The sequence below is a fragment of the Eretmochelys imbricata genome, chromosome 7, assembly GCF_965152235.1.
Source record: "Eretmochelys imbricata isolate rEreImb1 chromosome 7, rEreImb1.hap1, whole genome shotgun sequence".
Classification (NCBI taxonomy): Eukaryota; Metazoa; Chordata; order Testudines; family Cheloniidae; genus Eretmochelys; species Eretmochelys imbricata.
In genome coordinates, this window is record NC_135578.1 from 121646574 (window position 1) to 121670861 (window position 24288).

A 24288-nucleotide genomic window follows, 5' to 3' on the forward strand; every position below is an offset into this window, starting at 1 on the left:
TGCCTCTACTTAGGGCATCAGCTCCTCAAGGCAGGGATATCCTGTGTATCTGCACAGCACCTACTAGCACAGTGGGCTGGAGGTTTCTGGGTCCCACCACAATACAGATAATTATGTAGTCTAGTTTTCCACACTATAACATCAGCTCAGGTATCCCAGCTGAGCTCAGCGGCCTGAAGAGGTCAGAGGGGACAGTGACGCATGACACGGGCAGAAGATGGTGGCTTACATCCTCAGGTCACCAGTCTTAGTCAGTCCCAGGCTGGCGGCAACCTGAAGCTTTTATCCAGCCAATAGCTGTTCAGTGGCCCATGTGAAATGAACGAGCCTAGGTGCACCTCACTCAAACCACCCTCAAAATGGCAGCTTAAGTTAGTTGCCAATTTAGCTACTTTGTCACCAGATTTAGGGACTTTTTTGTTTCCCTAGCTAGAAAATAAGTATCAAAGTGACCAGTGACAAATTTAGCGACTTTTACTGCCAATTACGGTGACTTTCAGAGAAAGAAGTCACCAACATGAATGGTCACAAAATCATTCACAAGCAGCTTGATAGCATTAATACAATTCATTCCGTGCTCTTCTTACTACATTCTGTTGGACACCACATCAATGTCATTACGTCTCAACTGAGCATGTCCTTGGAAGGAATTGCATTCCAGGGCTGCTTGGGCTGAGATCACTGTAATCTGCAGGCAAGGAAAAGAAGTTCGTGGAAGCTAATTAAATACTTTGCTAAAGCCAGGGGCACTTTGGAGAGAGCAGCACATTAGCCAGGGCTTGTTTTTACCCAAATGTTCTTTCTCACCGCTCCATAGTAGGTAGCACGGCCTGTGATGCAGGGGAAGACAACTAATAAAGCAGGCTGTGTGTGGGAGGCAGGTTAGCCAGCCAGGAGAGCAGCACGGATGGAAGGTGGGGTGGGAGGAGACGGGGCCATGTGCCCCCATGTGCCTCCAGGGAGGAAGCCCTTACTACAGGATCAAAGGTGGAAATAACTTGATTTCAATTCCCCTTTACTTCTTCCTCTGGCTTGGCCTGGGGTTAGCTGCCTAGTTGTTTTCAGAAATCGAACGCTGGAAGCAGGGGGAAAGGGTCCGGCTAGTGGATTTTTGTTTTTAACCTACTTTCTTGGCTCCCTGCAGGGCCGAGCTCACGTCAGGCGAATGCCCTCTTACCCCTGGCTCTGGGCTCCCCCTTTCACTAACCTGTCGGCTCAAATCCAGGCTGGCAAGAAAGGGAGGCTGGGCTGAAATTCACTGACCTGGGCTGCAGGGTACAGAGCACCCTTCCCAATGAGCAGAGGGCCACTGGCTCACGTACAAACCTTAAGCCCTTTGCTGAATAGGCTCGGAGAGGGGGAGAACATTTAATGAGGGCCAGGGGAGGTTCTGCCCTTGCAGCCAGGCCCCCTTAAATGGGTGGAAATTGGACTCTCAATTAGGCAAACAGCAAAGTCCATACAGCGGGGGTTTGTAAATCTTCCTCTTCCCCTCTGGATCAAATTGCTGCAATTAAAAGCACAACAAACAAACAAAAACCCCATAGTCGTGATAACGTGGCATTGCTTTATAAATGAAACACACCAGATTAAGAAGGGAAAATATTCATTAGCCCCAACGCATAGCATCCTTCCTATCTATCGGACACGTTTGGCAGTGCTTAATTTGTGCTGGAGCTTGCTGGGACTGAGGGTAGCTGAGCCCTGGCCCCTCTTTCATCACAAATTAAGCACTGGGCATATCTAAACCTGCAAAATATCCTCATCCCACTGCAGTCCAGGGCGGCTGGGATTGGTTAATTTCAGCCAAGCCCTACTTTCTTGCCAGCGTGGATTTGAGCCAACAGGTCAGTGAAAGGGGGAGCCCAGAGCCAGGGGTAAGAGGGCATTCACCTGACCTGAGCTGGGCCCTGCAGGGAGCCAAGAAAGTAGATTTAAAAATAAAAATCCACTAGCCGGACCCTTTCCCCCTGCTTCCAGGGTTCGATTTCTGAAAACAGCTAGGCAGCAAACCCCAGGCCAAGCCAGAGGAAGAAGTAAAGGGGAGCCAAAAATCAAGCTAGCTCCACCTTTGATCCTATAGTAAAGGCTTCCTCCCTGGAGGCCTGGTGCCCCCACTCCATTGGGGCACGTGGCCCTCTCTCCTCCCACCCCACCTTCCATCTGTGCGGCTCTCCCGGCTGGCTAACCTGCCTCCCCCCGCTCTGCCAGCTTCATTAGCCATCTTCCCCTGCATCACAGGGTGTGTTACCTACTATGGAGCAGCAAGAAAGAACACATGTGGCTAAAAACAAGCCCTGGCTAATGTGCTGCTCTCTCCAAAGTGCCCCTGGCTTTAGCAAAGTATTTAATTAGCCTCCACAAACTTCTTTTCCTCCCCTACAGATTACAGTGATCTCAGCCCAAGAAGCCCTGGAATGCAATTCCTTCCAAGGACATGCTCAATGGAGACGTAATATTGACTTGGTGTCCACCAGAATGTAGTAAGAAGAGCATGGAATGGATTTTAACAAATCTACAGAGCTGCTTGTGAATGATTTTGTGACTATATTCGCCTGGGCGCACGCACACACACACCTGCCTGTGTATATATTTCTCTGTTGAATACTCTGGAAATTTTGTTTAGTGCCATTTTTGACTCCTTTTGAGTGCTTCAACAGCTACATCTAGTGACTTTTCAAGATCTGTCTGGTGACTTCCTGCTATCTGGAGTTGGCAACATTGCCAGGCTCAGTGTCTGGGCTCCTCAATCCCGGCCCTCTCTGCTCTGACCTTCCAACTCTGGCGGGGGATGGCGGGAGGGTGGTGTTACAACTGACACCTGCTCCCTAGGAACTGTACTAGGATCCCAGAGCTCATTGCATGGAGGCTACCACAGAGCCATCATGACCTTTGCCTTGAACTGAACCAGCAACCTACAATGAGAAGAGCTCCTTGCCCATAACCGTTCCCCTGAGCCAGCCTGGCCCAATGTCAGCCAAGCTCTGATGTTGCAGGATAGTGGAGGTTTCAGATGCTTTGCCCACTGGCACTTTATTTGGGATTTTTTTTTTAAACTCCCCACTGATAAACTCCTAGAGAAGTCCAAAGCCGCTGGATTTCTGGATTGGAACCCTCTGGAAGTTCACCTGAAAAATACATTCTGCCTTAAAGAGAGATTTCTGTCCTGCTGCCAGGAACAGAGCCACCTAGCTACCCAGCAGGAGAGTGAATTCATAGCGCAGCCTTTACCAACACACTATTTCCTTACATCGCGCCATCAGATGCACCTCGCTCCCCAACCCCACTTAGCACTACTGCAATATTAAGGTTGATAATGTTTAGCATTCATTTAAATAGTTCTGTCCACATCCTTCATGGACACTATCCAATTAATCAAAGACTTTCAAGCTTGCAGACTTCAGGAGAAGTTAATGCTGCTCTTAGGACGTTATCTTTGGCACACTGCACATCCTGCTTGTTTCACTAGGGGATTTAACAAGCAAGCAATATACTAAGTTTTATATTTAACAAGGAACACCGGAAGCTAAGACACTGAATTTCAGCAACACTGAGGAAGAAGCCGTAACCTGGCATTCCTAGTCATCTTTTTTTCATAGATTCCAAGGACAGAAGGGACCACTGTGACCATCTAGTCTGACCCCCTGTATAGCACAGGCCTTCTGAGCACTTGATACTGTAAGTTTAGTGTTGGGTCAAGACCACTTTTTTGCAATTAATTTCCCTGTGTTTTTAAAGCCAAAGGAGACAGCTGAAGGTATTTTGCTTGGGCAATTTGCAGTCTGTGCTAACAGAGCTCGTAACTTCTTTGATCCCGGGCCTATGCCAGAGACTTTTAGCCCAGCGGTGCACTCCGTTTATAAACAGCGAGGCAGCAAGGTTTGCAGATGATACTACACTGCTCAAGATAGTTAAGACCAAAGCAGACTGTGAAGAACTTCAAAAAGATCTCACAAAACTAAGTGATTGGGCAACAAAATGGCAAATGAAATTTAACGTGGATAAATGTAAAGTAATGCACATTGTATGTATAGTTGGGGTTATTTTTTCCCCAATATGATGGGGGCTAATTTAGCTACAGCTAATCAGGAGAAAGATCTTGGAGTCATTGTGGATAGTTCTCTGAAGACATCCATGCAGTGTGCAGCGGCAATTCAAAAAGCAAACTGGATGTTAGGAATCATTTAAAAAAGGGAATAAGACAGAGAATATCTTATTGCCTTTATATAAATCCATGGTACACCCACATCTTGAATACTGTGTACAGATGTGGTCCCCTCATCCCCAAAAAGATATACTGGCATTAGAAAAGGTTCAGAAAAGGGCAACTAAAATGATTAGGGGTTTGGAACAGGTCCCATATGAGGAGAGATTAAAGAGGCTAGGACTTTTCAGTTTGGAAAAGAGGAGACTAAGGGGGGATATGATAGAGGTCTATAAAATCATGAGTGATGTGGAGAAAGCGAATAAGGAAAAGTTATTTACTTGTTCCCATAACATAAGAACTAGGGGCCACCAAATGAAATTAATGTGTAGCAGGTTTAAAACAAATAAAAGGAAGTTCTTCACTCAGCGCACAGTCAACCTGTGGAACTCCTTGCCTGAGGAGGTTGTGAAGGCAAGGACTATAACAAGGTTTAAAAGAGAACTGAATAAATTCATGGAGGCTAAGTCCATTAATGGCTATTAGCCAGGATGGGTAAGGAATGGTGTCCCTGGCCTCTGTTTGTCAGAGGATGGAGATGGATGGCAGAAGAGATCACTAGATCATTACCTGTTAGGTTCACTCCCTCTGGGGCACCTGGCATTGGCCACTGTCGGCAGACAGGATATTGGGCTGGATGGACCTTTGGTCTGACCCAGTATCTTAAGTTCTTATGTAAATACTGCAAACTTCCTCCATTCTTGGTGGACTTTATAACTTCCCTGGATATGGAATTATTTGGCCTGTAGTGTGTACAAGATCCTTCAGCTTGGTTAATGGACTCAGTAGGTTTGTCGTTATCAAACCCCGCAAGAAGACAGACGTTCTAAAGAAAAATCTGCAAGATGGGCAACCTCTGAGCTTGTTGGCTGATAAATGCCAAGTATTCTCATTGTTGTATTCTAGAGAGCCAGCAATTGTTGCAGTACTGGCCTAGGAGCTAGGAAAGCCAAAGTTCTAATCATAGTGACATAGGCCTGGAAGGGACCTCCTGGATCTGGACCTGTTCAAAAAAAGAGGAACTTAAATTGGAACGTGGGTGAGCAGAATTGGATTGGTTTTTCAGAGGAGGCCTGCCCAGTGCAATGGTATTAATACTTTCCCATCGCTACGGGCATACCTCCTAGCATTGCATTTGCCTTTTTCACAGCCACATCACAATGGTAGCTCGTAGTCATCCTATGATCAATGAATACACCCAGGTCTTTCTCTGTCACTTTCAGCTGCAGAGCCCTCAGTTGATAGCAGAACTTATTAGACCCTCAGTGCATGACCTTGCATTTTGTACTAGAAATAGGATAACATTTAATATTACTCCAGTCTTCTAGATCATCCAGTTCTTCTTCTTCTATAATATTCCAATCTTCCTCTGTATTGACAGTGCTTCCCAATTTTGTGTTTTCAGTAGATTTCACTAGCTCACTCCTACTTTTCGTGCCCGGGTCATGAATGAAAATATTAAAGATTAGACGAAAGAACGAACCTTGAGGAACTTCACTAGAAACCTCCCTCCAGCCCGACAGTCCTTCAGCACCGCCCACTGCCATCTCCCCTTTAGTGATTTCTTTACACATTTTACAATTTTGTACTAATCCTCATCTTGTCTAGTTTAACTAATAATTTCCTGTGGCGTTGTATCAAATGCTTTATTGACATCCAAATAGATTAGATCTACCGAATTTCCCATCATTTCCCTTATTTAAAGAAATATCAGGTTCATCCAGCACTATTTTTGGTAACCCGGTGTTGCATTTCATCGCATTTTCCCTTGACCTCTATGTTGTTAATTTTTTGTTCCTTCAAAATTTGTTCCAAAGCCTTGCATACTGCTGAGCTCAGACTAATGGGTCTATGGTTTCCCAGATCAGTTCCTCCCCCCCGCCTACTTTGTTAAATATAGACACTATGTTTGCTATTCTCCATTCATATTCTACCACACCCAATTTGATAGATGTATTAAAAATCCTTGCTACTGGACTTCCAGTTTCAAGTGTCCATTCTTTCAGTGTTCTGGAATGACGATTATCTGGGTCCCCAACCAGAAAGCTCAAAGAGTTTAACGTGTTGCTTCCTACCTCAGATGTGGTTATTTCCATTTCTAGATGCTCATTCACACTGGTCATCCTGCCTTTGTCACCCCATGTTCTCCATTCCCGGCCTTGCTAAAAACTGAGGCAAAGTTTTGGACCATACCTAGTGTACACTTAATTTCTACCCCATCATCGCTGCATGGCAACCCCACTTCTTTTCTTGCTCTTTTTATTTATATAGCCAAAGCATCTTTTACTATTTGTTTTAATGTCATTTGCAAGGTCTAACTACTTTTGGCGAGTTTCACTTTCTCCCTACGCTTTCAACACCAACATGGAGCTTCTGTTTGCTGATCAATCTCTTTCTCTTGTTCTCGTAGGCTCTGTTTACTCCTAATATCCTTTCTGAGCTGGTTCTTCAACCAGCTAGAACTGGAGAGCTTCTCCACAAGTTTTTCTCCCCCATGCTGGGACGCAAAAACGATGTGGAATTTGTACCTTAAGACTTAAAAAAAATTCCAAGCCCGTCCTGCACATTGAAATCTCTGAGCTTTTCAGGTCAGTTAACTTCACTTAATTCCCCCAAGATCTGCCCTTTTGAAATAAAAAACCTTAGTTACCAACTAAAAATCTGCAAACGATCACATCCAGGAATAACTGTCAGAAGCATTTGCTGTCCAGTCTATACTCAGGAAGTTAAAGTCTCCTACAATGACAATTTAAGGTAGTATTTCTCTCTCTAACATTATGACTCCAACACAAACGTATAGGTCCTCCTAAACTTTCTGTACCTCACTGTTTCCCATCATCTTAACGAGGATCATTAAACTTACCAGCCTTGCCAGGTTGAATTGATGTTTGTGCAATGCTCTGAAGATGAGAAGAGCCATATGAAATAGCCAAGTATTGATATTCGGGGAAGGGGGTGACCCTGATGGCCCAATTCAGAAAAGGAGCAATATGAGGATCCTTTGGATTAGAAGGATTCTGCTGCCCCCTTAGAATCACCACTTACAAAACAAATTAAGCCCGTGGTACCACTTTCTCTACTGGCAAAGATGAAGTGATAGGAATGGGAGAACTTAAACACAACGCACCCCAAGCTCGTAGGTTTAAGAACGGATTAACCTTGAGCCCAATCCGAGCTGCTAGCTCTTACCTTGAGGATGCCACCTGGGCATATACTATTTATTTTAGAATTAAGTTATTGTTTGGCTTTAAAGTAGCCAGGTAACTGACTGCGACTGGCTGAGAGTTTCATGGCATGTTAAAGAGATCCCTACACATTAAGACTTGAACCTTGAAATGATGGACAAGGCTCACAAAAGGAACAGGGCGGTGATCTGCTCTCAGATTTTACAAAGCAAAATAGCCTGCTAAGACTCGGCACCAACACAGCTTTTCCCACCTGCAGATCTCCCTGCAGTCGACAATGAGAAGCAAGTTTTGCTCTCCCCATTTTACAGACAAAGGTCACGCAGCCAGACAGTGGCAGCGTTGGGGATCATCCATGGAGCCGTGTTATGTTTTAAATGAACGTTTCTCCAGATCCATTTCCGACACAGACTATGTCTAGTCTAAGCCCTCCTTTGAGCTATGCAATGGAACCCACACCTGTGGGTGTTTGGCATCTAACAATCTACTACTTCCCAGTAACAGATGTTCCTAACGCCACGCCTGGGAGAGTTGTCACACTGCAGGGCCTCAGGGAATCACAGGAATGAGAGAGAGAAACGGATTCTTGGTTCCTCTTCTCCATCCTCGCTGGGGCAGTATCGGTCCCCACAGAGCACTGTGCAGCCCAGTTTCGGACATCCCAGGAAGCACGTGTCCCGTGGCTGACTAATTCCAAAATCCTGTGGATAGATCCATTGTCACTGATAGTTCCAGTGTAGCAGCGGGAATCCTAACTTACCATTTATCAGACGATCTCAAAACATGGCAACCTGGCTAACTTCAGTGGTCACTGGGGGTGGGGACGCCCCATGCCAAACCCATACTCAACCAATGCACTTGACAGCACTCATTTTACCACGTGCCAACATGGGTGCATTTTTAAATGGACTGGCATCACCCACTGGGGCCATGGGGGCTGCAGCATAAATTACTTCAGCAGCTGCCCAGTGCTGTTGTCCTGGATACATTGCTGACTGGTCTAGAGGTCTCAATGGAAGGAAGGGGTGTAGCCTCAAAACGGGAGGAGACAGCTGCCATGCTCTACTGGCTGGGGATGATGTTGGGGAGCAGGAAACAGACAACGTCCTTTTGAGCCATCAGCCACATTCTCTTCGCTCCACTCCTGCAGTGGCTTCCATTCAGCCAGCCAGCTACAGAGCACCTCACCTACAGGTTGTCTCCCACCTCGTCTTCACAGCTCCTGGAGAGCCACCCATGTACAGCCACCTCTGGGTGGCAGAGATCCCTCTGGTGAGCAGGAACCGGCCAAAGCAACGGCAGGAGAGAGATGCAATCAAGGGAGAGGGATGAAAGGTTGGGCAGTGTGCAAATCCAGAAGCAGTGCAGTCCAGTGACTAGAGCAGGGAGGCAGGAGCTGAGCAACTGGCCCTGCCAATATCATGTAGTTTCCTTGGGCATTGTTGGGGGGGGGGGGGGGTGAGAGGAGGGGAAGTCACTCGAAACACAGGTGCAACTTCCGAGTCTGGTTCTTGCGGTTAAAATATCGGGGGAGGGAAGGAAAAATAAGACAGACTGGAAAATGAAATAATCACTTTGCTTGTCAGTTTGTCCCAAGTTAAAGCCCACGAAGGATCCTAATTATTAATCAGGAGAGTCCAACGACCCTGTACTGTGCAGGGGAATGTGACTTGCCCTTGCAATGCTAGAAAACAGTCCATCAAGCTGAATAAAGCTTACAGGTCTCAGTGCTGAGCTTGACCTCTAAATAAATATTAAACTTCTTTTATAAATGTGCATCATCCTCTCAACATGCACAGGGTATTCCATTCACCAGGGGCCCGATCCAAAGTCCACTGAAGTCAATGAGACCCATGCATTCATTTCAATGGGATTTAATCAGGGGAAGAAGGTGGTGTTTGACACAGTACCACATGACACTCCCATAAGCAAGCCAGGGAAATGTGGTCTAGATGAAATTAATGTAAGATGAGTGCACACCTGGTTGGAAGACTGTACTCAGAGCAATCAATGGTTTGCTGTCAAACCGGTAGGCAGTAGCTTGTGGGATCCCACAGTGGTCAGTCCTGAGTCCCGTACTATTCAATATTTTCACTGATTACTTGGATAATGGAGCGGAGAGTATGCTTACAAAATGTGCAGATGACACTCTTGTGAGAAGGGCTGCCAGCAGTTTGGAGGACAGGATTCGAATTAAAAATGATCTTGACAAATTGAAGAATTGGTCTGAATTCTACAACTTGAAATTCAATAAAAGACAAGTGCAAAGTACTTCACTTAGGAAGGGGGAAAAAAAAATCAAATACACAACTACAAATGGGAAATAATTGGCTAGGTGGTACTACTACTAAGTATCTGGGGTTATAGTGGATTACAAATTGAATAAGAGTCACCAATATGACGCAGCTGCAAAAAAGGCCAATATTCTGGGCCACATTAAAGGAAGCATTGAATGTGAGACATAGGAGGTAATTGTTTTGTCCCGCTCTACTCAGCGCTGGTGAGGCCCCAGCTGGAGTCCTGTGTCCAATTCTGGGTACCACACTTTAGGAAAGAAGGGGACAAACTGGACAGAGTCCACAGGAGAGCAAGAACGATAAAAGGTCTAGAAAACCTCACCTATGAGGAAAGGTTAAAAAAACTGGGAAAAGAATACCAAGGGAAGACCTGGTAACAGTCTTCAAATACGTTAAGGACTGTTATAAAGAGGATTGTGATCAATTGTTCTCCAAATCCACTGAAGGCAGGGCAAGAAGTAATGGGCTTCATCTGCAGCAAGGAAGATTGAGTGTTAGATTTTAGGAATAACTTTCTAACCATAGTAGTTAAACTCTGGAATAGGCCTCCAAGGAGAGGATTCCACAACCTATCACTGGAGGTTTTAAAGACCAGATTGGGCAAACTCGTGTCTCAAGGGTGGTCTATGTTAACTTGGGCCCAGCTCAGCACAAGGGACTGGACTTGATGACTTCTTGAGTTCCTTCCACCCCTACAGTTCTAGGATTCTAAAAACTTTAAAGTCCATGGGGAAGGAGAAGCAGCTATGGAAGAGATACACCTAGCAGTGAAGGAAGAAATAGACAGAAAACACTGATGGTAAAAGCAGACCAGGGAGAAAAGCCAAATCAGAAAAGACAAAACATCTTGAAGAAAGAAGGGACTGATGGTTTTGCAGTGAACGTGCAAAGCTTGCGGTCAGGCCTCCTGGGTTCTATCCCTAGCTCTGCCCTCTCTGTGCCACCAGTTTCTTCATCTCTAAAAATGGGGATTATATACCATATGGGAGAGTCATGAGTTACAAACACGAGTGATTTAAAGGTCTTTGAGATTCTTGGCTGGAGGGAACAACAGCAGGCAAAGAGTTAATTTAAAGGAGAGCTTTGAAAGAGGAGTCTGAGGGGAGGGGAGCTATACAGGCTCCGAAAGAGAGAATGAAGGTGTAAACCAGACAGATGGAGATCAGGGCTGAGGGAAACTGATGTAATGAACCTCAACACCTCACTGGTGCAATGCCACTGATGCCATGATGCTAAGGATGTATTTAGCTCAGAACATTTCCATTGTAGAGCGTTTGCTTTGTCCAACATTGTGACTAAGTTTTAATGATGCTTTGGCTGATTTTATGCCTTTCCCCCCACCTTTGGATGGGGTGGACACAGTGAACCAGTCCCTCACCCCAACAGCAGCTGCCCTCCCCCCCAAGGAGGTTAGAGATTCCCCCTTACTTTCCTTTCAGTGAACCACGGAAAACAACATAATCTAATTCAACATCTCTCTTTCTGTGTAGAAAAAGCATCAGTAAGCAAGGAGAGAGGAAGGGGATGTGGGTGGGTAGCCCCGGCAGGGATGAGGGGGGAGAGCAACGAGGTGAGGATTTCACCACCTCTGGCTGTTGTCCAAAGCCCGGAAAGGACATTTCCTTTCAGTTCCATCAAAGGAAAAACTGGCTCAAATCAACATTCAGCCACTTGGAAAGGTCCAGAAAAGTTACCATGGACACAGCAGAAACATTCCATCAAGCAACTGATGTGATCAAAATGCCGTTAACCTAACAGAGCTTGAAACAGCTACTGTGGCAGGGCGAGGGGGAACAGAGGGGGCTGCGTTTTTCAGAAAACTGGTTTAAATAAACACAGAGAACCCAGCCACTTAGCGACTCGCTTTGAGAGATTTCAGATGATCCAGGAGCTTGCTTCGCACCCCTTCATTATGTCCAGAGTCTGTTTAGAGAGTCACCAGTTGCTATATTCCCAGGGCTGTCAACTCTTCCCGCTGGATTGGGTTTCAGAAGATTCCTTCTCTTGCAACAGAGGGTTTTGCTTGCATGGTTTCAATGAGCTACAATTTCAAGTCTCAACCCTCCATCCCCTACAACAGTGACGTGTGGCAGGTTCTCCCACACCCAACTGGCTAGCCCAGGCCAACACACACTCCCTCTTCCCCGCTTCCTTGCATGAGGCTGCATCTGGGCACCCATGGTTAGCCTGATGTGACCCAGGTTACAGCAGGTAAAAGGTGTCAGAGGAAATCTCTGCTTGCTCCCTGTCAATCACTTAAGCCCCAGCCATCAACTCAGGCACTCTAAAACATTGTGGAAGAAAAAGCTTTAGGGTTTGGACAAAGACCCTCGTGTGCGTCCTGATAGCAGAAACTCTGGCCCAGCCGCTGACCAGCTCCCATTGGGATTACTCACTGCCATGGGTCCATCCAAAATACAGCAACCAAAGTTACCTTCCTAGGTCACAGCCTGTTGTTTTGCCCACACCACACCCACACCCCTTTGGCTCTCCCCACTGGCCCCTTTCCAGGTTCTACAACTCCACTTCTCCCCGCCTGTCTGAGCTTATCTAGTCCCCTCCACTCTGCCAAGGCTGCGCCTATTGCACAGCCCTGCCCTGGCTCTCTCAGCTCCCCTCGGGGTTTTCACTCTACACCCACCCCCATGAAACTGCACTGCCCGCCCCCCTTGGATACCCTAGGCTTTGCACTGTACTCCCCTTCCTAGTCCCTCTCCGATAACGTCCCTGTCTCCACACACAGCCTATGCTGCACCTGCCATGTCCTCTCAGATTCTCTGGGCTATATACTGCGCCCTCCCCTCCACCAAAACCACTACACTCCTCTCTGATCACTTGGTTTCTACCCGGCACTGCACACCCTTCCCCTCCCCTCTCACATCCACCCCCCAACAGGGTAAACACTGCACTCCCCCCCCAAAGCACTGCGCTTCCCTTTCAGATCTCCTGGGCTTTACATTGCAATCCCCACAGCACTGCACTGCCCCCCCATTTCAGAGCCCTGGAACCTTGCCCTGCCTCACACTGCACTCCCCCCCCCTTCAGACCCCCGGGGGCTTGCCCTGCCCCACCCCCCCTTCAGACCCCCGGGGGCTTACCCTGCACTGCCCCGCACTACCCCCCCCCTCAGACCCCCGGGGGGCTTGCCCCGCACTGCCCCCCCCCTCAGACCCCCGGGGGGCTTGCCCCGCACTGCCCCCCCCCTCAGACCCCCGGGGGGCTTGCCCCGCACTGCCCTGCTCCCCCTTCAGACCCCCGGGGGCTTGCCCCGCCCCTTCAGATCCCCGGGGGGCTTGCCCCGCACTGCCCCGCCCCGCCCCGCCCCCGGGGACTTGCCCTGCCCCCTATTACACCGCACTCTGACCTCCTGGGGTTTACCCGGTGCCCCCCATTGCACTGCCCTGCACCCCTCTGCCCCCCCTCCCATTGCACCGCGCCCCCCAGCTCTCCGGGGTTTGCATATCCCAGGGCCCCCGGCCCCCTACCTGCTGCAGCCCCCAGGCCAGAGCCCCTCTCCCTCGCTCGGGCCCACGTGGCTTTCCCCGCCCCGCTCCCTCAGGCGTGGCCCCTGTCAGCCAGTCAGAGCCGGCCGCCCCCCCCCTTGCCAGCACCAGCGCAGGACCCGGGACGGGAGCCAAGGAGGTTTAATACGCATGCGCCGAGGAGGGGCACGACGCGGCCGGCAGGGGCCGGAATTTGTGTCCGACCCGGCCCCGCTGCCGCTCGTGCGACGTGCGTGCCGCGGAGAAGGGTGACGCTGTACGTAGGAGGCGGCGCGCATGACGCAGTTGCCCATGGTAACCCGGGAGCCGCGTAGGTAGAGGATGGTGAGTGCGAGATGTGAGGGGGGGCAGCCAGGGGAGGGTCCTGCTGTCTGGGGGAGGGGCCGGGGGCAGCCTGGGTGGGGAGAGGGATTAGGGAGTGCTGGGGGGGCCAGCCTGGGTGGGGAGAGGGATTGGAGGGTGCTGGGGGGGCAGCCAGGGGAGGTCCTGCTGTCTGGGGGAGGGGCCGGGGGCAGCCTGGGTGGGGAGAGGGATTGGGGGGGCTGCCTGGGTGGGGAGAGGGATTGGGGGGGGCTGGGGGGCTGCCTGGGTGGGGAGAGGGATTGGGGGGGGCTGGGGGGCTGCCTGGGTGGGGAGAGGGATTGGGGGGTGCTGGGGGGCAGCCTGGGTGGGGAGAGGGATTGGGGGGCAGCCTGGGTGGGGAGAGGGATTGGAGGGTGCTGGGGGGGCAGCCAGGGGAGGGTCCTGCTGTCTGGGGGAGGGGCCGGGGGCAGCCTGGGTGGGGAGAGGGATTGGGGGGGCTGCCTGGGTGGGGAGAGGGATTGGGGGGTGCTGGGGGGCAGCCTGGGTGGGGAGAGGGATTGGGGGGTGCTGGGGGGGGGCAGCCAGGGGAGGGTCCTGCTGTCTGGGGGAGGGGCCGGGGGCAGCCTGGGTGGGGAGGGAGGGATGGGGCTAGGGTGCTATGGAGAGGGAGCGATGGGGGTCCAGCCTGGGGGGAAGGGGTGGGGGTTGGGGACCAAGCTTGAGGGGGAGGGTGGGAAGGGGTGGGATGCTGGGGGGCCCAGCCTGGCTGGGGAAGGATGGATGGAGGGGGGGCTAAGGTGCCGTGGAGAGGGAGGGAGGGAGGGAGGGAGGGATGGTGTCCAGCCTAGGCGAGGCAGGAGGGATGGACTGGAGGGGCTAGCCTGGGTGGGGAGGAAGAGGTGGGGGGCTGGGGATCTGCGAGCCAAGCCTGGATGGGAAGGGATGGATGGGGTGCTGGGGGTACTATGAAGAGGGAGGGATGGGGGGCCAGCCTGGGGGTCTCATTGGAGGAGAAAGGACCAGCAGGTATTCAGAAGTTTCTGGCATGCAGTGCCAGGGTGAGGAGGGGTTGACACAGCTGCTGCAGGGGAGCACCCCCATCCCTCCAAGAGGTGGGCTAGCCCTATGGCAGGATGGTGTGTGTGCAGAAACTAAAGAGTCAAGCTTATGACAGTGGGACAGAGGATGGGTGAAAGAGGTGAACAGCCTCCAATAGCCCCACGTATAAGGGCTGCATTCAGTCCTCAAATCCATAGACATGGCCTGGTTTGCACACACTGGTTCAAGGCAACCACATTGTCCCTAATTGAGTTGCTACACGGACAGCATACTAGGAGCATAGCATCTTCACTGTGATGGTTCTGCATTCCCCACCCATCCCAGCCTGCAGCATTCCACACTGCTCCATCATAAAAGGTGTGGAGACAAAGGCCAGGGCCCCTGTTCCCTTTTTGTTCAGTTGATGGTGGGTCATTACATACTAGACACAGTGGTCATCACAGAAAATACATCTGCTTTAAAGATGAGGGCAGTTACATAATGCAATGGAGCACTCCACCAACTACACTTGGGCAGCGACTGCTGACAGATAAAGTTGTACTTTTGCTTTGTGAAGGTCTCAAACTGATACAGTCTGGGATTTGCTGAATGGTTTCTGAGCATTTATTGTGTGTGTGAGATGGGGTGGACAGGAGGGAAGTAGGTAGTTTCCAGTGCATGTTTTACTTAGCATTAAACAGAAAGATACACAAATGTATTTCCCATATATAAAATCAGTGTTTCCCAGAGTGTGTGGTATGGCCCCTGGGGGTTCATCAGAGACTAGCTGGAGTGGGGAGAGACGGGGGAGCACCCCAGCTAAAGACCCTGACATAAATTGTTCTCCAGAATCTCAGCTTTCATTAAAAGAAACAAAACAACAAACACTAAGTCTCTAGCTGTTATGGCTGTGAAGAAAACCTTGAAAATGTGAAGGGAGTGAAACCACTTCAGAGACCAGAATTTGCAGAGAGCCTAGAACAACAGCCCTCAGGAGTGAATTGCCCCATTGTTTTCAGTGGTTGCTTACTCTGATGCCAATAATGAGTTAACAATGTTGATATTTAAATTATTTCAATGCACATCAAAGCATCTTAGAAATGAGTGGAAGTTTAATATTATGAAGATCTATTCCAGCAATTCCCAAAAGTGTGGGGCAGAGGGCATGAAGTACCAGCTGGGGAAAGGAAGTGAGGGCACAGCAGATGTATACATTGAGAGATGGGTAGATTGTTAAACTTCACCTGGTGGGACTGCAGTGAGAGCCCAGTCAGTTTTGTTGTCCTAAAAGAGGGCTCATCTTTTGAAAGTTTGGAAAATATTGTGTTAAATGGCACCTGTGGCTTACTTGCTACTGTAAATAACTATATTTACATGTTTACGGCACTTTATTAACAGACATCAGGCAAAGAGTATAATAACTTTGTACTTACAGGGTCTTTTATTCAAGGACATCAGAGTGCTCTATCATGATGTTCAAGTATTATCCCATTTTGCAGATTGGGAAACTGACTCACGGAGAGGTTAGGTGACTTGCTCAAAATTATTATATGGAGACAGGGTAGTTTCTGCATAGTTAAAAGTGGAGTCAGGCACTTAAGGCTGATTGTGATCTATTCTTTCAAACAAAACCACAATCCATTTATTGTCAGTAGTATCCTTGATACCTAGAATTTGTTCCAGAAATTGAGAACTTTCTGAGATAAGACTTGGAAAGTGACTCCTTTTAGAAATGTTTGCATATGGTCTAATAGTTTGTTGGTGCTTTTATCTGCACAGTAAAATTACATTACATCATAGGGTTTTTTTAAAAGAGTACGTCTTAACATTGACTCATATACAGCAGGTAGTTATCTAAGACAGGTATACTGAAATATGTACAAACGTGTTCCAAAAGCTAGACACGAGTTTCAAATACCAAAACCAACAGAAGGAAGAAAAGCATGCAGGCATTGTCATCATTGACACCCATAGATAGAAATTTTGTGTGGTTAATCTCTAAGGTGCTACTAGTCCTCCTTTTCTTTTTGCGAATACAGACTAACACGGCTGCTACTCTGAAACCCTTTTCCTATGGAAATCTGCATGTGACACATTGCTAACAAATTTAAAGGAAGCAAAAGAGTTTGATTTCAATTATGCAAAGGCATGCACAGAAGGACCCATTCAGATATCTCCCAGTGGCCCAAAATAGAAAACTTTGTATGACCTCTTTTGATAGAAAACTGTGTCAGTGGGTTTGAGCAGGGAAAACTTTCTAGGTGATTTGACTCCAGCAAAAGGTAAACTTTAATGCAGAAAAAAATGTATGCATTGAATGACACCATAGTCTGGAATTTGCGCAGCAAGTAATTGATTTCGTTTTGACTGTGTTAGAAGTATTGAATAAGCTGTGCTAAATAGATTAAGGCTCTTTGGTTGTTTTGAAAAAGGCTTTTATGTAGCATCTGTAGTTAGGCAGGCTAAGAGAAAGTTAATCAAACATCATGCTTCAGGGCATCAGCTAATTAGCTGCAGTAAGGAAGGATTCCCCACCCTCACACACTGTGTACAGAATTGCACAATGGACTAGGAATGAAACATCAGCTACTAGCCACTGCTGAAGGCATATTAGACTCGATAGACCGTTTGTTTGATCCCACTCTACCAAATCCTATATAAATACAGTGAAACCTTCACTAATCTTCCTCAAATAGGCATCCTCTGTCTTACGGAATGCTTTTAGAGTTGTTGTTATTACTCTTTACTGTAGTGTGTAGGAACCCCAGTCTTGGACCAGAACCCCACTGTGCTAGGCACTGTACAAACACAGAACAAAAAGAGAGTTCCTTCCCCAGGAGCTTACAATCTAAGTGTAAAACAAGAGATAACAGGTGCATACAGACAGACCAGTGGGAGAGTACAAGGAAACAATGAGACAATATTAGTCAGTGTGATAGGCAGTTTTTTTGTAGGCATAATGGAAAAGGAGGGTTTTGAAGGAGGATAATGAGGTAGCTCTGCAGATGTTTACCAGGAACTCTTCCTAAGCCTGACTAGCAGTGTGAGAGAAAGCAGAAAGGCGCTTGTTTCAGATTTAACAAATGGGTAATGGAGGCTTGCACCATGGTCCAATCAGAGGCAGGAGTCAGCATCTTGATAGAGAATAAGAGAGGATAGGTAGGGTGGGGTTAGGCCATGAAGGGCCTTAAAAGTGAAGACAAGTAGCTTATGTTTGATGTGATAGAGAAGGGGGAGGCAAAGGGTGGGGTGACATGGTCAAGCAGTGGGCTAGGAGAATGATCTTTATAGCAGCATTGTAGTTCAGTAGAATTTTATTTGATCTTTTGTTAAATGCCACGCTTACTAAGGAAACATTTGCTGGTCACTGAGGGCACTGATATTCTAATCATCTGAGCTTTGTGGCTAATACAACAAAACAGAAAATATTTGCTTCTTCTCCCTAATCGGGATACAACTCCACCCCGCAGTTACTGACAGGCCCTACATCGCCTTATTTCTAGACCATAGCATAAAGTGAAATAGTTCTCTCCATTACATCCTTTATATTGTCAACTCTGATATGATATTTACACAGATAATTTCGCAAAAAGAAAAGGAGTACTTGTGGCACCTTAGAGACTAACCAATTTATTTGAGCATGAGCTTTCGTGAGCTACAGCTCACTTCATCGGATGCATACCGTGGAAACTGCAGAAGACATTATATACACACAGAGACCATGAAACAATGCCTCCTCCCACCCCACTGTCCTGCTGGTAATAGCTTATCTTATTATTACCAGCAGGACAGTGGGATGGGAGGAGGCATTGTTTCATGGTCTCTGTGTGTATATAATGTCTTCTGCAGTTTCCACGGTATGCATCCGATGAAATGAGCTGTAGCTCACGAAAGCTCATGCTCAAATAAATTGGTTAGTCTCTAAGGTGCCACAAGTACTCCTTTTCTTTTTGCGAATACAGACTAACACGGCTGTTACTCTGAAACAGATAATTTCAATGCTCAGTTCCCCCTAGATCAACTTCTAATTTGGCCTATAAATGTGACTCTTCCTCTCAAGAGCTTCTATGGCACAGGATGTGGTTGCATGCACCAACTAGTTCTAGAAATCCACATAGCTTGGATTTAAAGCTGAATAAACCTGCCAAACCTTAGGACTGTAAATGTCATTGTATTTTTATATACATGTATTAAGAAAAGTTTAGCGCACGTAGCTATAACAAAAAAACTTTGGATAATTCAGTGAGTGTTTTCAACCTAGAAATTATATATTTTCATAAAACCACATATTTGTATTCTCAGAAGGATGCTAATGAGACGATAATTTTCTTTCATATCCAATTTCCTTTTTGAATGCTGTATATCTCTGTATTTGCCACCCAACAGTGTAGAACCCAGTATTAAATTTTATATAATTTCTTGGTAATTATCCAGTGGTTTTGTGTTTTGCTTTTCTAGTATCTCCACCCACCTTCCAGAAAATGTAGGTATCTTAGTGGTGCTCTCAGGTGTCAGTCTCTTGTTGGAGGAGGTCCTGTGCCTCTCTGTACAAAGGAAGGATACTTTGGTCTCTCGTTCAACTCAGTCAAAGACTAAAACAGATTATTTGCTTCATACATGCCACCACTTCTGGAGTTGCCCAGTATGGCTATCCTCATCTAAAAGGTGTAGCCTGGCAACACTATACACCCTGTCACACGGCCTCCACAGTTTCCCCCCTCCATATTAAAAATGCTGCAATCTGTTCAGTTTTATGCAGATTACATGTAGCCCTCACGCTCCTGACAAGTTGCCAGTGCAGCTCTTCAGCTGGACAATGTGCTTAAGCCTCAGCTGAAGACTTGTTCTGCTACTGAACCTGGGAACCCCCCACATCACCCATCTCATCCCTTAAACTGCCAGTACACAGCTGCCCTGCCACTAATCCAACCAACAGATTGCTTTTTTTAGTATCCTTGCCTTGCCTGCTGGAACATCCATATCACCATAGCAGTCAACACTGCTGTTTACTGCCCACATTTATGGTTTTCCCATTCAAAAGTTAATTCAAATATTTTGTTTGCAAGTAAAAACCTGTCCATCAGCATGTGCGTAGTACAGGTTGCACGTGCCACATGCTGGAGTTATGCAGCAAGTAAATTAATTCTTACTTTTTCTAGTCTGCTAAACCATCAAGGAGCACTTAACACCTTTTTAGCTCATGTATTTAGTAGGGCTCTCAAGTGATTGATTAATCGCGGAAACAAAAAATTTTATCACGATTAATCGCACTGTTAATAATAGAATACCATTTCTTTAAATATTTTTGGATGTTTTCTACATTTTCAAATATATCAATTTCAATTACAACACAGATACAAAGTGTACAGTGCTCACTTTATATTTATTTTTGATTACAAGTATTTTCACTGTAAGAAAAGAAAAGAAGCAGTATTTTTAAATTCACCTAATACAAATACTATAATGCAATCTCTTTATCATGAAAGTTGAACTTACAAATGTAGAATTACGTACCAAAAAACTGCATTCAAAAATAAAACAATGTAAAATTTTAGCGCCTGCAAGTCTTCTCAGTCCTACTTCTTGTTCAGCCAGTCGCTCAGACAAACAAGTTTGTTTACATTTGCAGGAGATAATGCTGCCCATTTCTTGTTTACAGTGTCACCTGACAGCGAAAACAGGCATTCTCATGGCACAGTTGTAGCCAGCGTCACAAGATATTTATGTGCCTGATGCGCTAAAGATTCATATGTCCCTTCATGCTTCTGCCACCATTCCAAGGGACATGTGTCCATGCTGATGACAGGTTCTTCTCGATAACAGTCCAGAGCAGTGTGGACCGACGCATGTTCATTTTCATCATCTGAGTCAGATGCCACCAGCAGAAGGTTGATTTTCTTTTTTGGTGATTTGGGTTCTGTAGATTCTGCATTGGAGTGTTGCTCTTTTAAGACTTCTGAAAGCATGCTCCACACCTTGTCCCTCTCAGATTTTGGAAGGCAGTACAGATTCTTAAACGTTGGGTCAAGTGCTGTGGCTATCTTTAGAAATCTCACATTGATACTTTCTTTGCGTTTTGTGAAATCTGCAGTGAAAGTGAAAACGAACAACATGTGCTGGGTCATCATCCGAGACTGCTATAACATAAAATATATCGCAGAATGTGGTTAAAACAGAGCAGGGGACGTACAGTTCTCTCCCTAGGAGTTCAGTCACAAATTTAATTAACGCATTGTTTTTTTAACGTGCATCATCAGCATGGAAGCATGTCGTCTGGAATGGTGGGCGAAGCATGAAGGGGCATACTAATGTTTAGCATATCTGGCACGTAAGTACCTTGCTGTGCCAGCTACAAAAGTGCCGTGCTAATGCCTGTTCTCACTTTCTAGTGATATTGTAAATAAGAAGAGGGTAGCATTATCTCCTGTAAATGTAAACTAGTTTGTTTGTCTTAGCAATTGGCTGAACAAGAAGTAGGGCTGAGTGGATTTGTAGGCTCTGAAGTTTTACATAGTTTTATTTTTGAGTGCAGTTATGTAACAACAACAAAATCAATATTTGTAAATTGCACTTTCACAACAAAGAGATTGCACTACAGTACTTGTATGAGGTGAACTGAAAAATGCTATTTCTTTTGTTTACAGTGCAAATATTTGTAATAAAAATAATATACTTTGATTTCAATTACAATACAGAATACAATATATATGAAAATGTAGATAAACATCAAAAATATTTAATAAATTTCAGTTGGTATTCTATTGTTTAACAGTGCAATTAAAACTGCGATTAATCTCAATTTTTTTAATTGCTATTAATTTTTTTGAGTTAATTGCATGAGTTAACTGTGATTAATTGACAGCCCTAGTATTTAGGTATTTATAAGGCTGAATTTTTAAACATCCCCACAGATTTTACTGAGTGATGCTTCTGCCGGATATTAAATATCTATTTACTAGAATCAGAATACATAGATGTAACTTTAGAACAGTAACGTTTTTGAATGACTGCTAGCCCAAACTAGAGTTTGTGTCTTGATTTAAATTGGACTGCATTCTAACTGCACACATGAGCTATATAATCTGTATACAAACAGAGCTGCTAAAGCAGAGTCCACATCTATATATTGGTTTGCTTTTCTTCTAGCCTTCTAAATCAGCTTACTTTATACCTCAGAGAATACTTTTATTTCTATAAATAACCCCTTCTCTCTTGGCTAACCTAGATAATCCTGCGATCAACCACACAACAAGAAGTGTCACTTGAATAGAATATGGAACGACGCTGATCTTATTTCTTGTAGGCTGTTGTGTTAGTTTGGAAGTTCATCATTCAGCAATAGGAGAGGATCTATTAACATTTGTTTTTCATTCCTCCCCTGAGAAGTATTTAGTGGTAGATAAGTGATGGTTTGTAGCTTATTCTTTTGCATTTGGTTTCTTGTAGTTGCATTTAAAGTTAAAAAGATTCCTAATCTTGACCTGCTCTGGGAATTTATTGCTTTACTCTTAGCAAGCAAAAAGAAAAGGAGTACTTGTGGCACCTTAGAGACTAACAACTTCTCTGTATGTATATATATATCTTCTTACTATATGTTCCATTTTATGCATCGGATGAAGTGAGCTGCAGCACACGAAAGCTTATGTTCAAATAAATTGGTTAGTCTCTAAGGTGCTGCAAGTACTCCTTTTCTTTTTGCGGATACAGACTAACACAGCTGCTACTCTGAAAAAGAACAGGAGGACTTGTGGCACCTTAGAGATTAACAAATTTATTAGAGCAGAAGCTTTTGTGGGCTACAGCCCACTTCATCGGATGCATAGAATGGAATAGATAGTAAGAAGATAGATAGATAGATAGATAGATACACACAGAGAAGGTGAAGATGCCATACAAACTGTAAGAGGCTATTAAGTTAAGATGAGCTATTATCAGCAGGCGATAAAAACTTTTGTAGTGATCATCAAGATGGCCCATTTAGACAGTTGACAAGAAGGTGTGAGGATACTTAACTTAGGTGTAATGACCCAGCCACTCCCCGTCCCTATTCAAACCCAGGTTAATGGGATCTAGTTTGCATATTAATTCAAGCTCAGCAGTTTCTCTTTGGAGTCTGTTTTTGAAACTTTTCTGTTGCAAAATTGCCACCCTTAAATCTGTTCTTGAGTGGCCAGAGAGGTTGAAGTGTTCTCCTACCAGTTTTTGAATGTTATGATTCCTGATGTCAGATTTGTGTCCATTTATTCAGTGTACATGGCAGAGGGGCATTGCTGGCACATGATGGCATATATCACATTGGTAGATGTGCAGGTGAACGAGCCCCTGATGTCGTGGCTAATGTGATTATGTGTCACTTGAATAAATATATGGACAGAGTTGGCATCGGGCTTTGTTGCAAGGATAGGTTCCTGGGTTAGTATTTTTGTTGTGTGGTGTGTGGTTGCTGGTGAGTATTTGCTTCAGGTTGGGGGGCTGTATGTAAGCGAAGACTGGTCTGTCTCCCAAGATCTGTGAGTGAGGGATCATTTTTCAGGATAGGTTATAAACCATCCCTGACAGGTGTTTGTCTGACCTGTTCCTAGAAACCTCCAATGATAGGGATTCCACAACATCCCTTGGAAGCCTATTCCAAAGCTTAACTGCCTTTATAGTTAGAAAGTTTTTCCTAATATCCAACCTAAGTGTCCCTTGCTGCAGATTAAACCCATAACTTCTTATCTTGCCTTCAGTGGACGGGTCAGCTAAGAGCATGTCATGCACTTGCCACTTGGCATCAAGAAGATTCAATATTTCAGGATCATCATCATCATCGAACCAGTCTGCATGATAGCATTTTGTATATCTATCGCAGCTCACAACAGCATTATAGATTGTATCATGCAGGGACAACCTTTCAGCAGATAAGTCATCACTAATTGTTGGAAGAGTTAGCTGTGTTGAGAATTGTTCAGCAGTTGATGGGTCTTTCAGCCAGGCAACATTTAGATACTTAACTGACTAGTTTTTACACATTTTTGGCTGAATAAAAAGGGAAAACTTTGATCAATAAAGACGGTTGTCAGTCCCCCAGTCTGCTCCATGTAATACTCAGGTTAGATGTACATCTCATAGGTCCCGCTGTCAGGCCAACACACACAGTGATGTCACCCTACCATTTTGTATTTGTTGGTAGGCCAGTAACTCTGTCACAGAAGGAAATCAGGTTGATTTGTTCATGACAAATCCATGCTGGCTATGCCTTATAACCCTATTATCTTCTAGATGCTTTCAAATTAATTGTTTAATAATTTGTTCCAGTATCTTTCCAGATATTGAAGTTAGTCTGACTGATCTATAATTCCCTGTCCTCTTTGTTCCCCGATAAAAGATGCACCACCACCACCACCCACAGTGCTGCTAAGTGGTCAGGCAGGAGTTGGCAAGTCTCCTGCAAGGCCAACCCTTGCTGTCCAGTGTGCAGTTTGTAAACCTCATCACCTGCCCTTTTTAAAGAGAAGTCCTGTGTTTGCCCCTCTTCAGTCCTTTGGGACCTCACCCGTCCTGTGTGAGTTCTTGAAGATAATTTCTAACGGTTCCAAGATTGTTTCAGCTAATTCCTTAAGTGTCCTAGGTTGAATTTCATGAGGCCCTGCTAACTTGAATACATCTAAATTATCTAAATATTCTTTAACCTGTTCTTTCCCTATTTTGGCGTCCACTTCTTCCCCTTGTTCTTAATATTAATTGTGTTGAGTATCTGGTCACCACTAACCTTTTCA

The 24288-nt window shown here is 45.8% G+C and overlaps 2 protein-coding genes across 5 annotated transcripts in view; one reads left to right on the forward strand and one right to left on the reverse strand.

The window, feature by feature from the left end:
* Window positions 1-13223, reverse strand: part of SFXN2 (sideroflexin 2) — a 28958-nt gene extending 15735 nt beyond the window's left edge. For 2 of the 3 annotated variants that reach the window (XM_077823267.1, XM_077823265.1), the window contains exon 1: window positions 13172-13223. The gene's annotated coding sequence lies outside the window, so the exon portion shown is untranslated. Of the gene's footprint in view, window positions 1-5324; window positions 5449-13171 lie in introns of those variants that run through there. The other variant, XM_077823266.1, reaches the window with a different exon arrangement.
* A 163-nt stretch (window positions 13224-13386) lies between these two features.
* Window positions 13387-24288, forward strand: part of ARL3 (ARF like GTPase 3) — a 38904-nt gene continuing 28002 nt past the window's right edge. For both annotated transcript variants that reach the window (XM_077823268.1, XM_077823269.1), the window contains exon 1: window positions 13387-13513. In XM_077823268.1, the coding sequence (XP_077679394.1) occupies window positions 13511-13513 (3 nt within the window). In that variant the 5' untranslated portion in view covers window positions 13387-13510. The remainder of the gene's footprint in view (window positions 13514-24288) is intronic.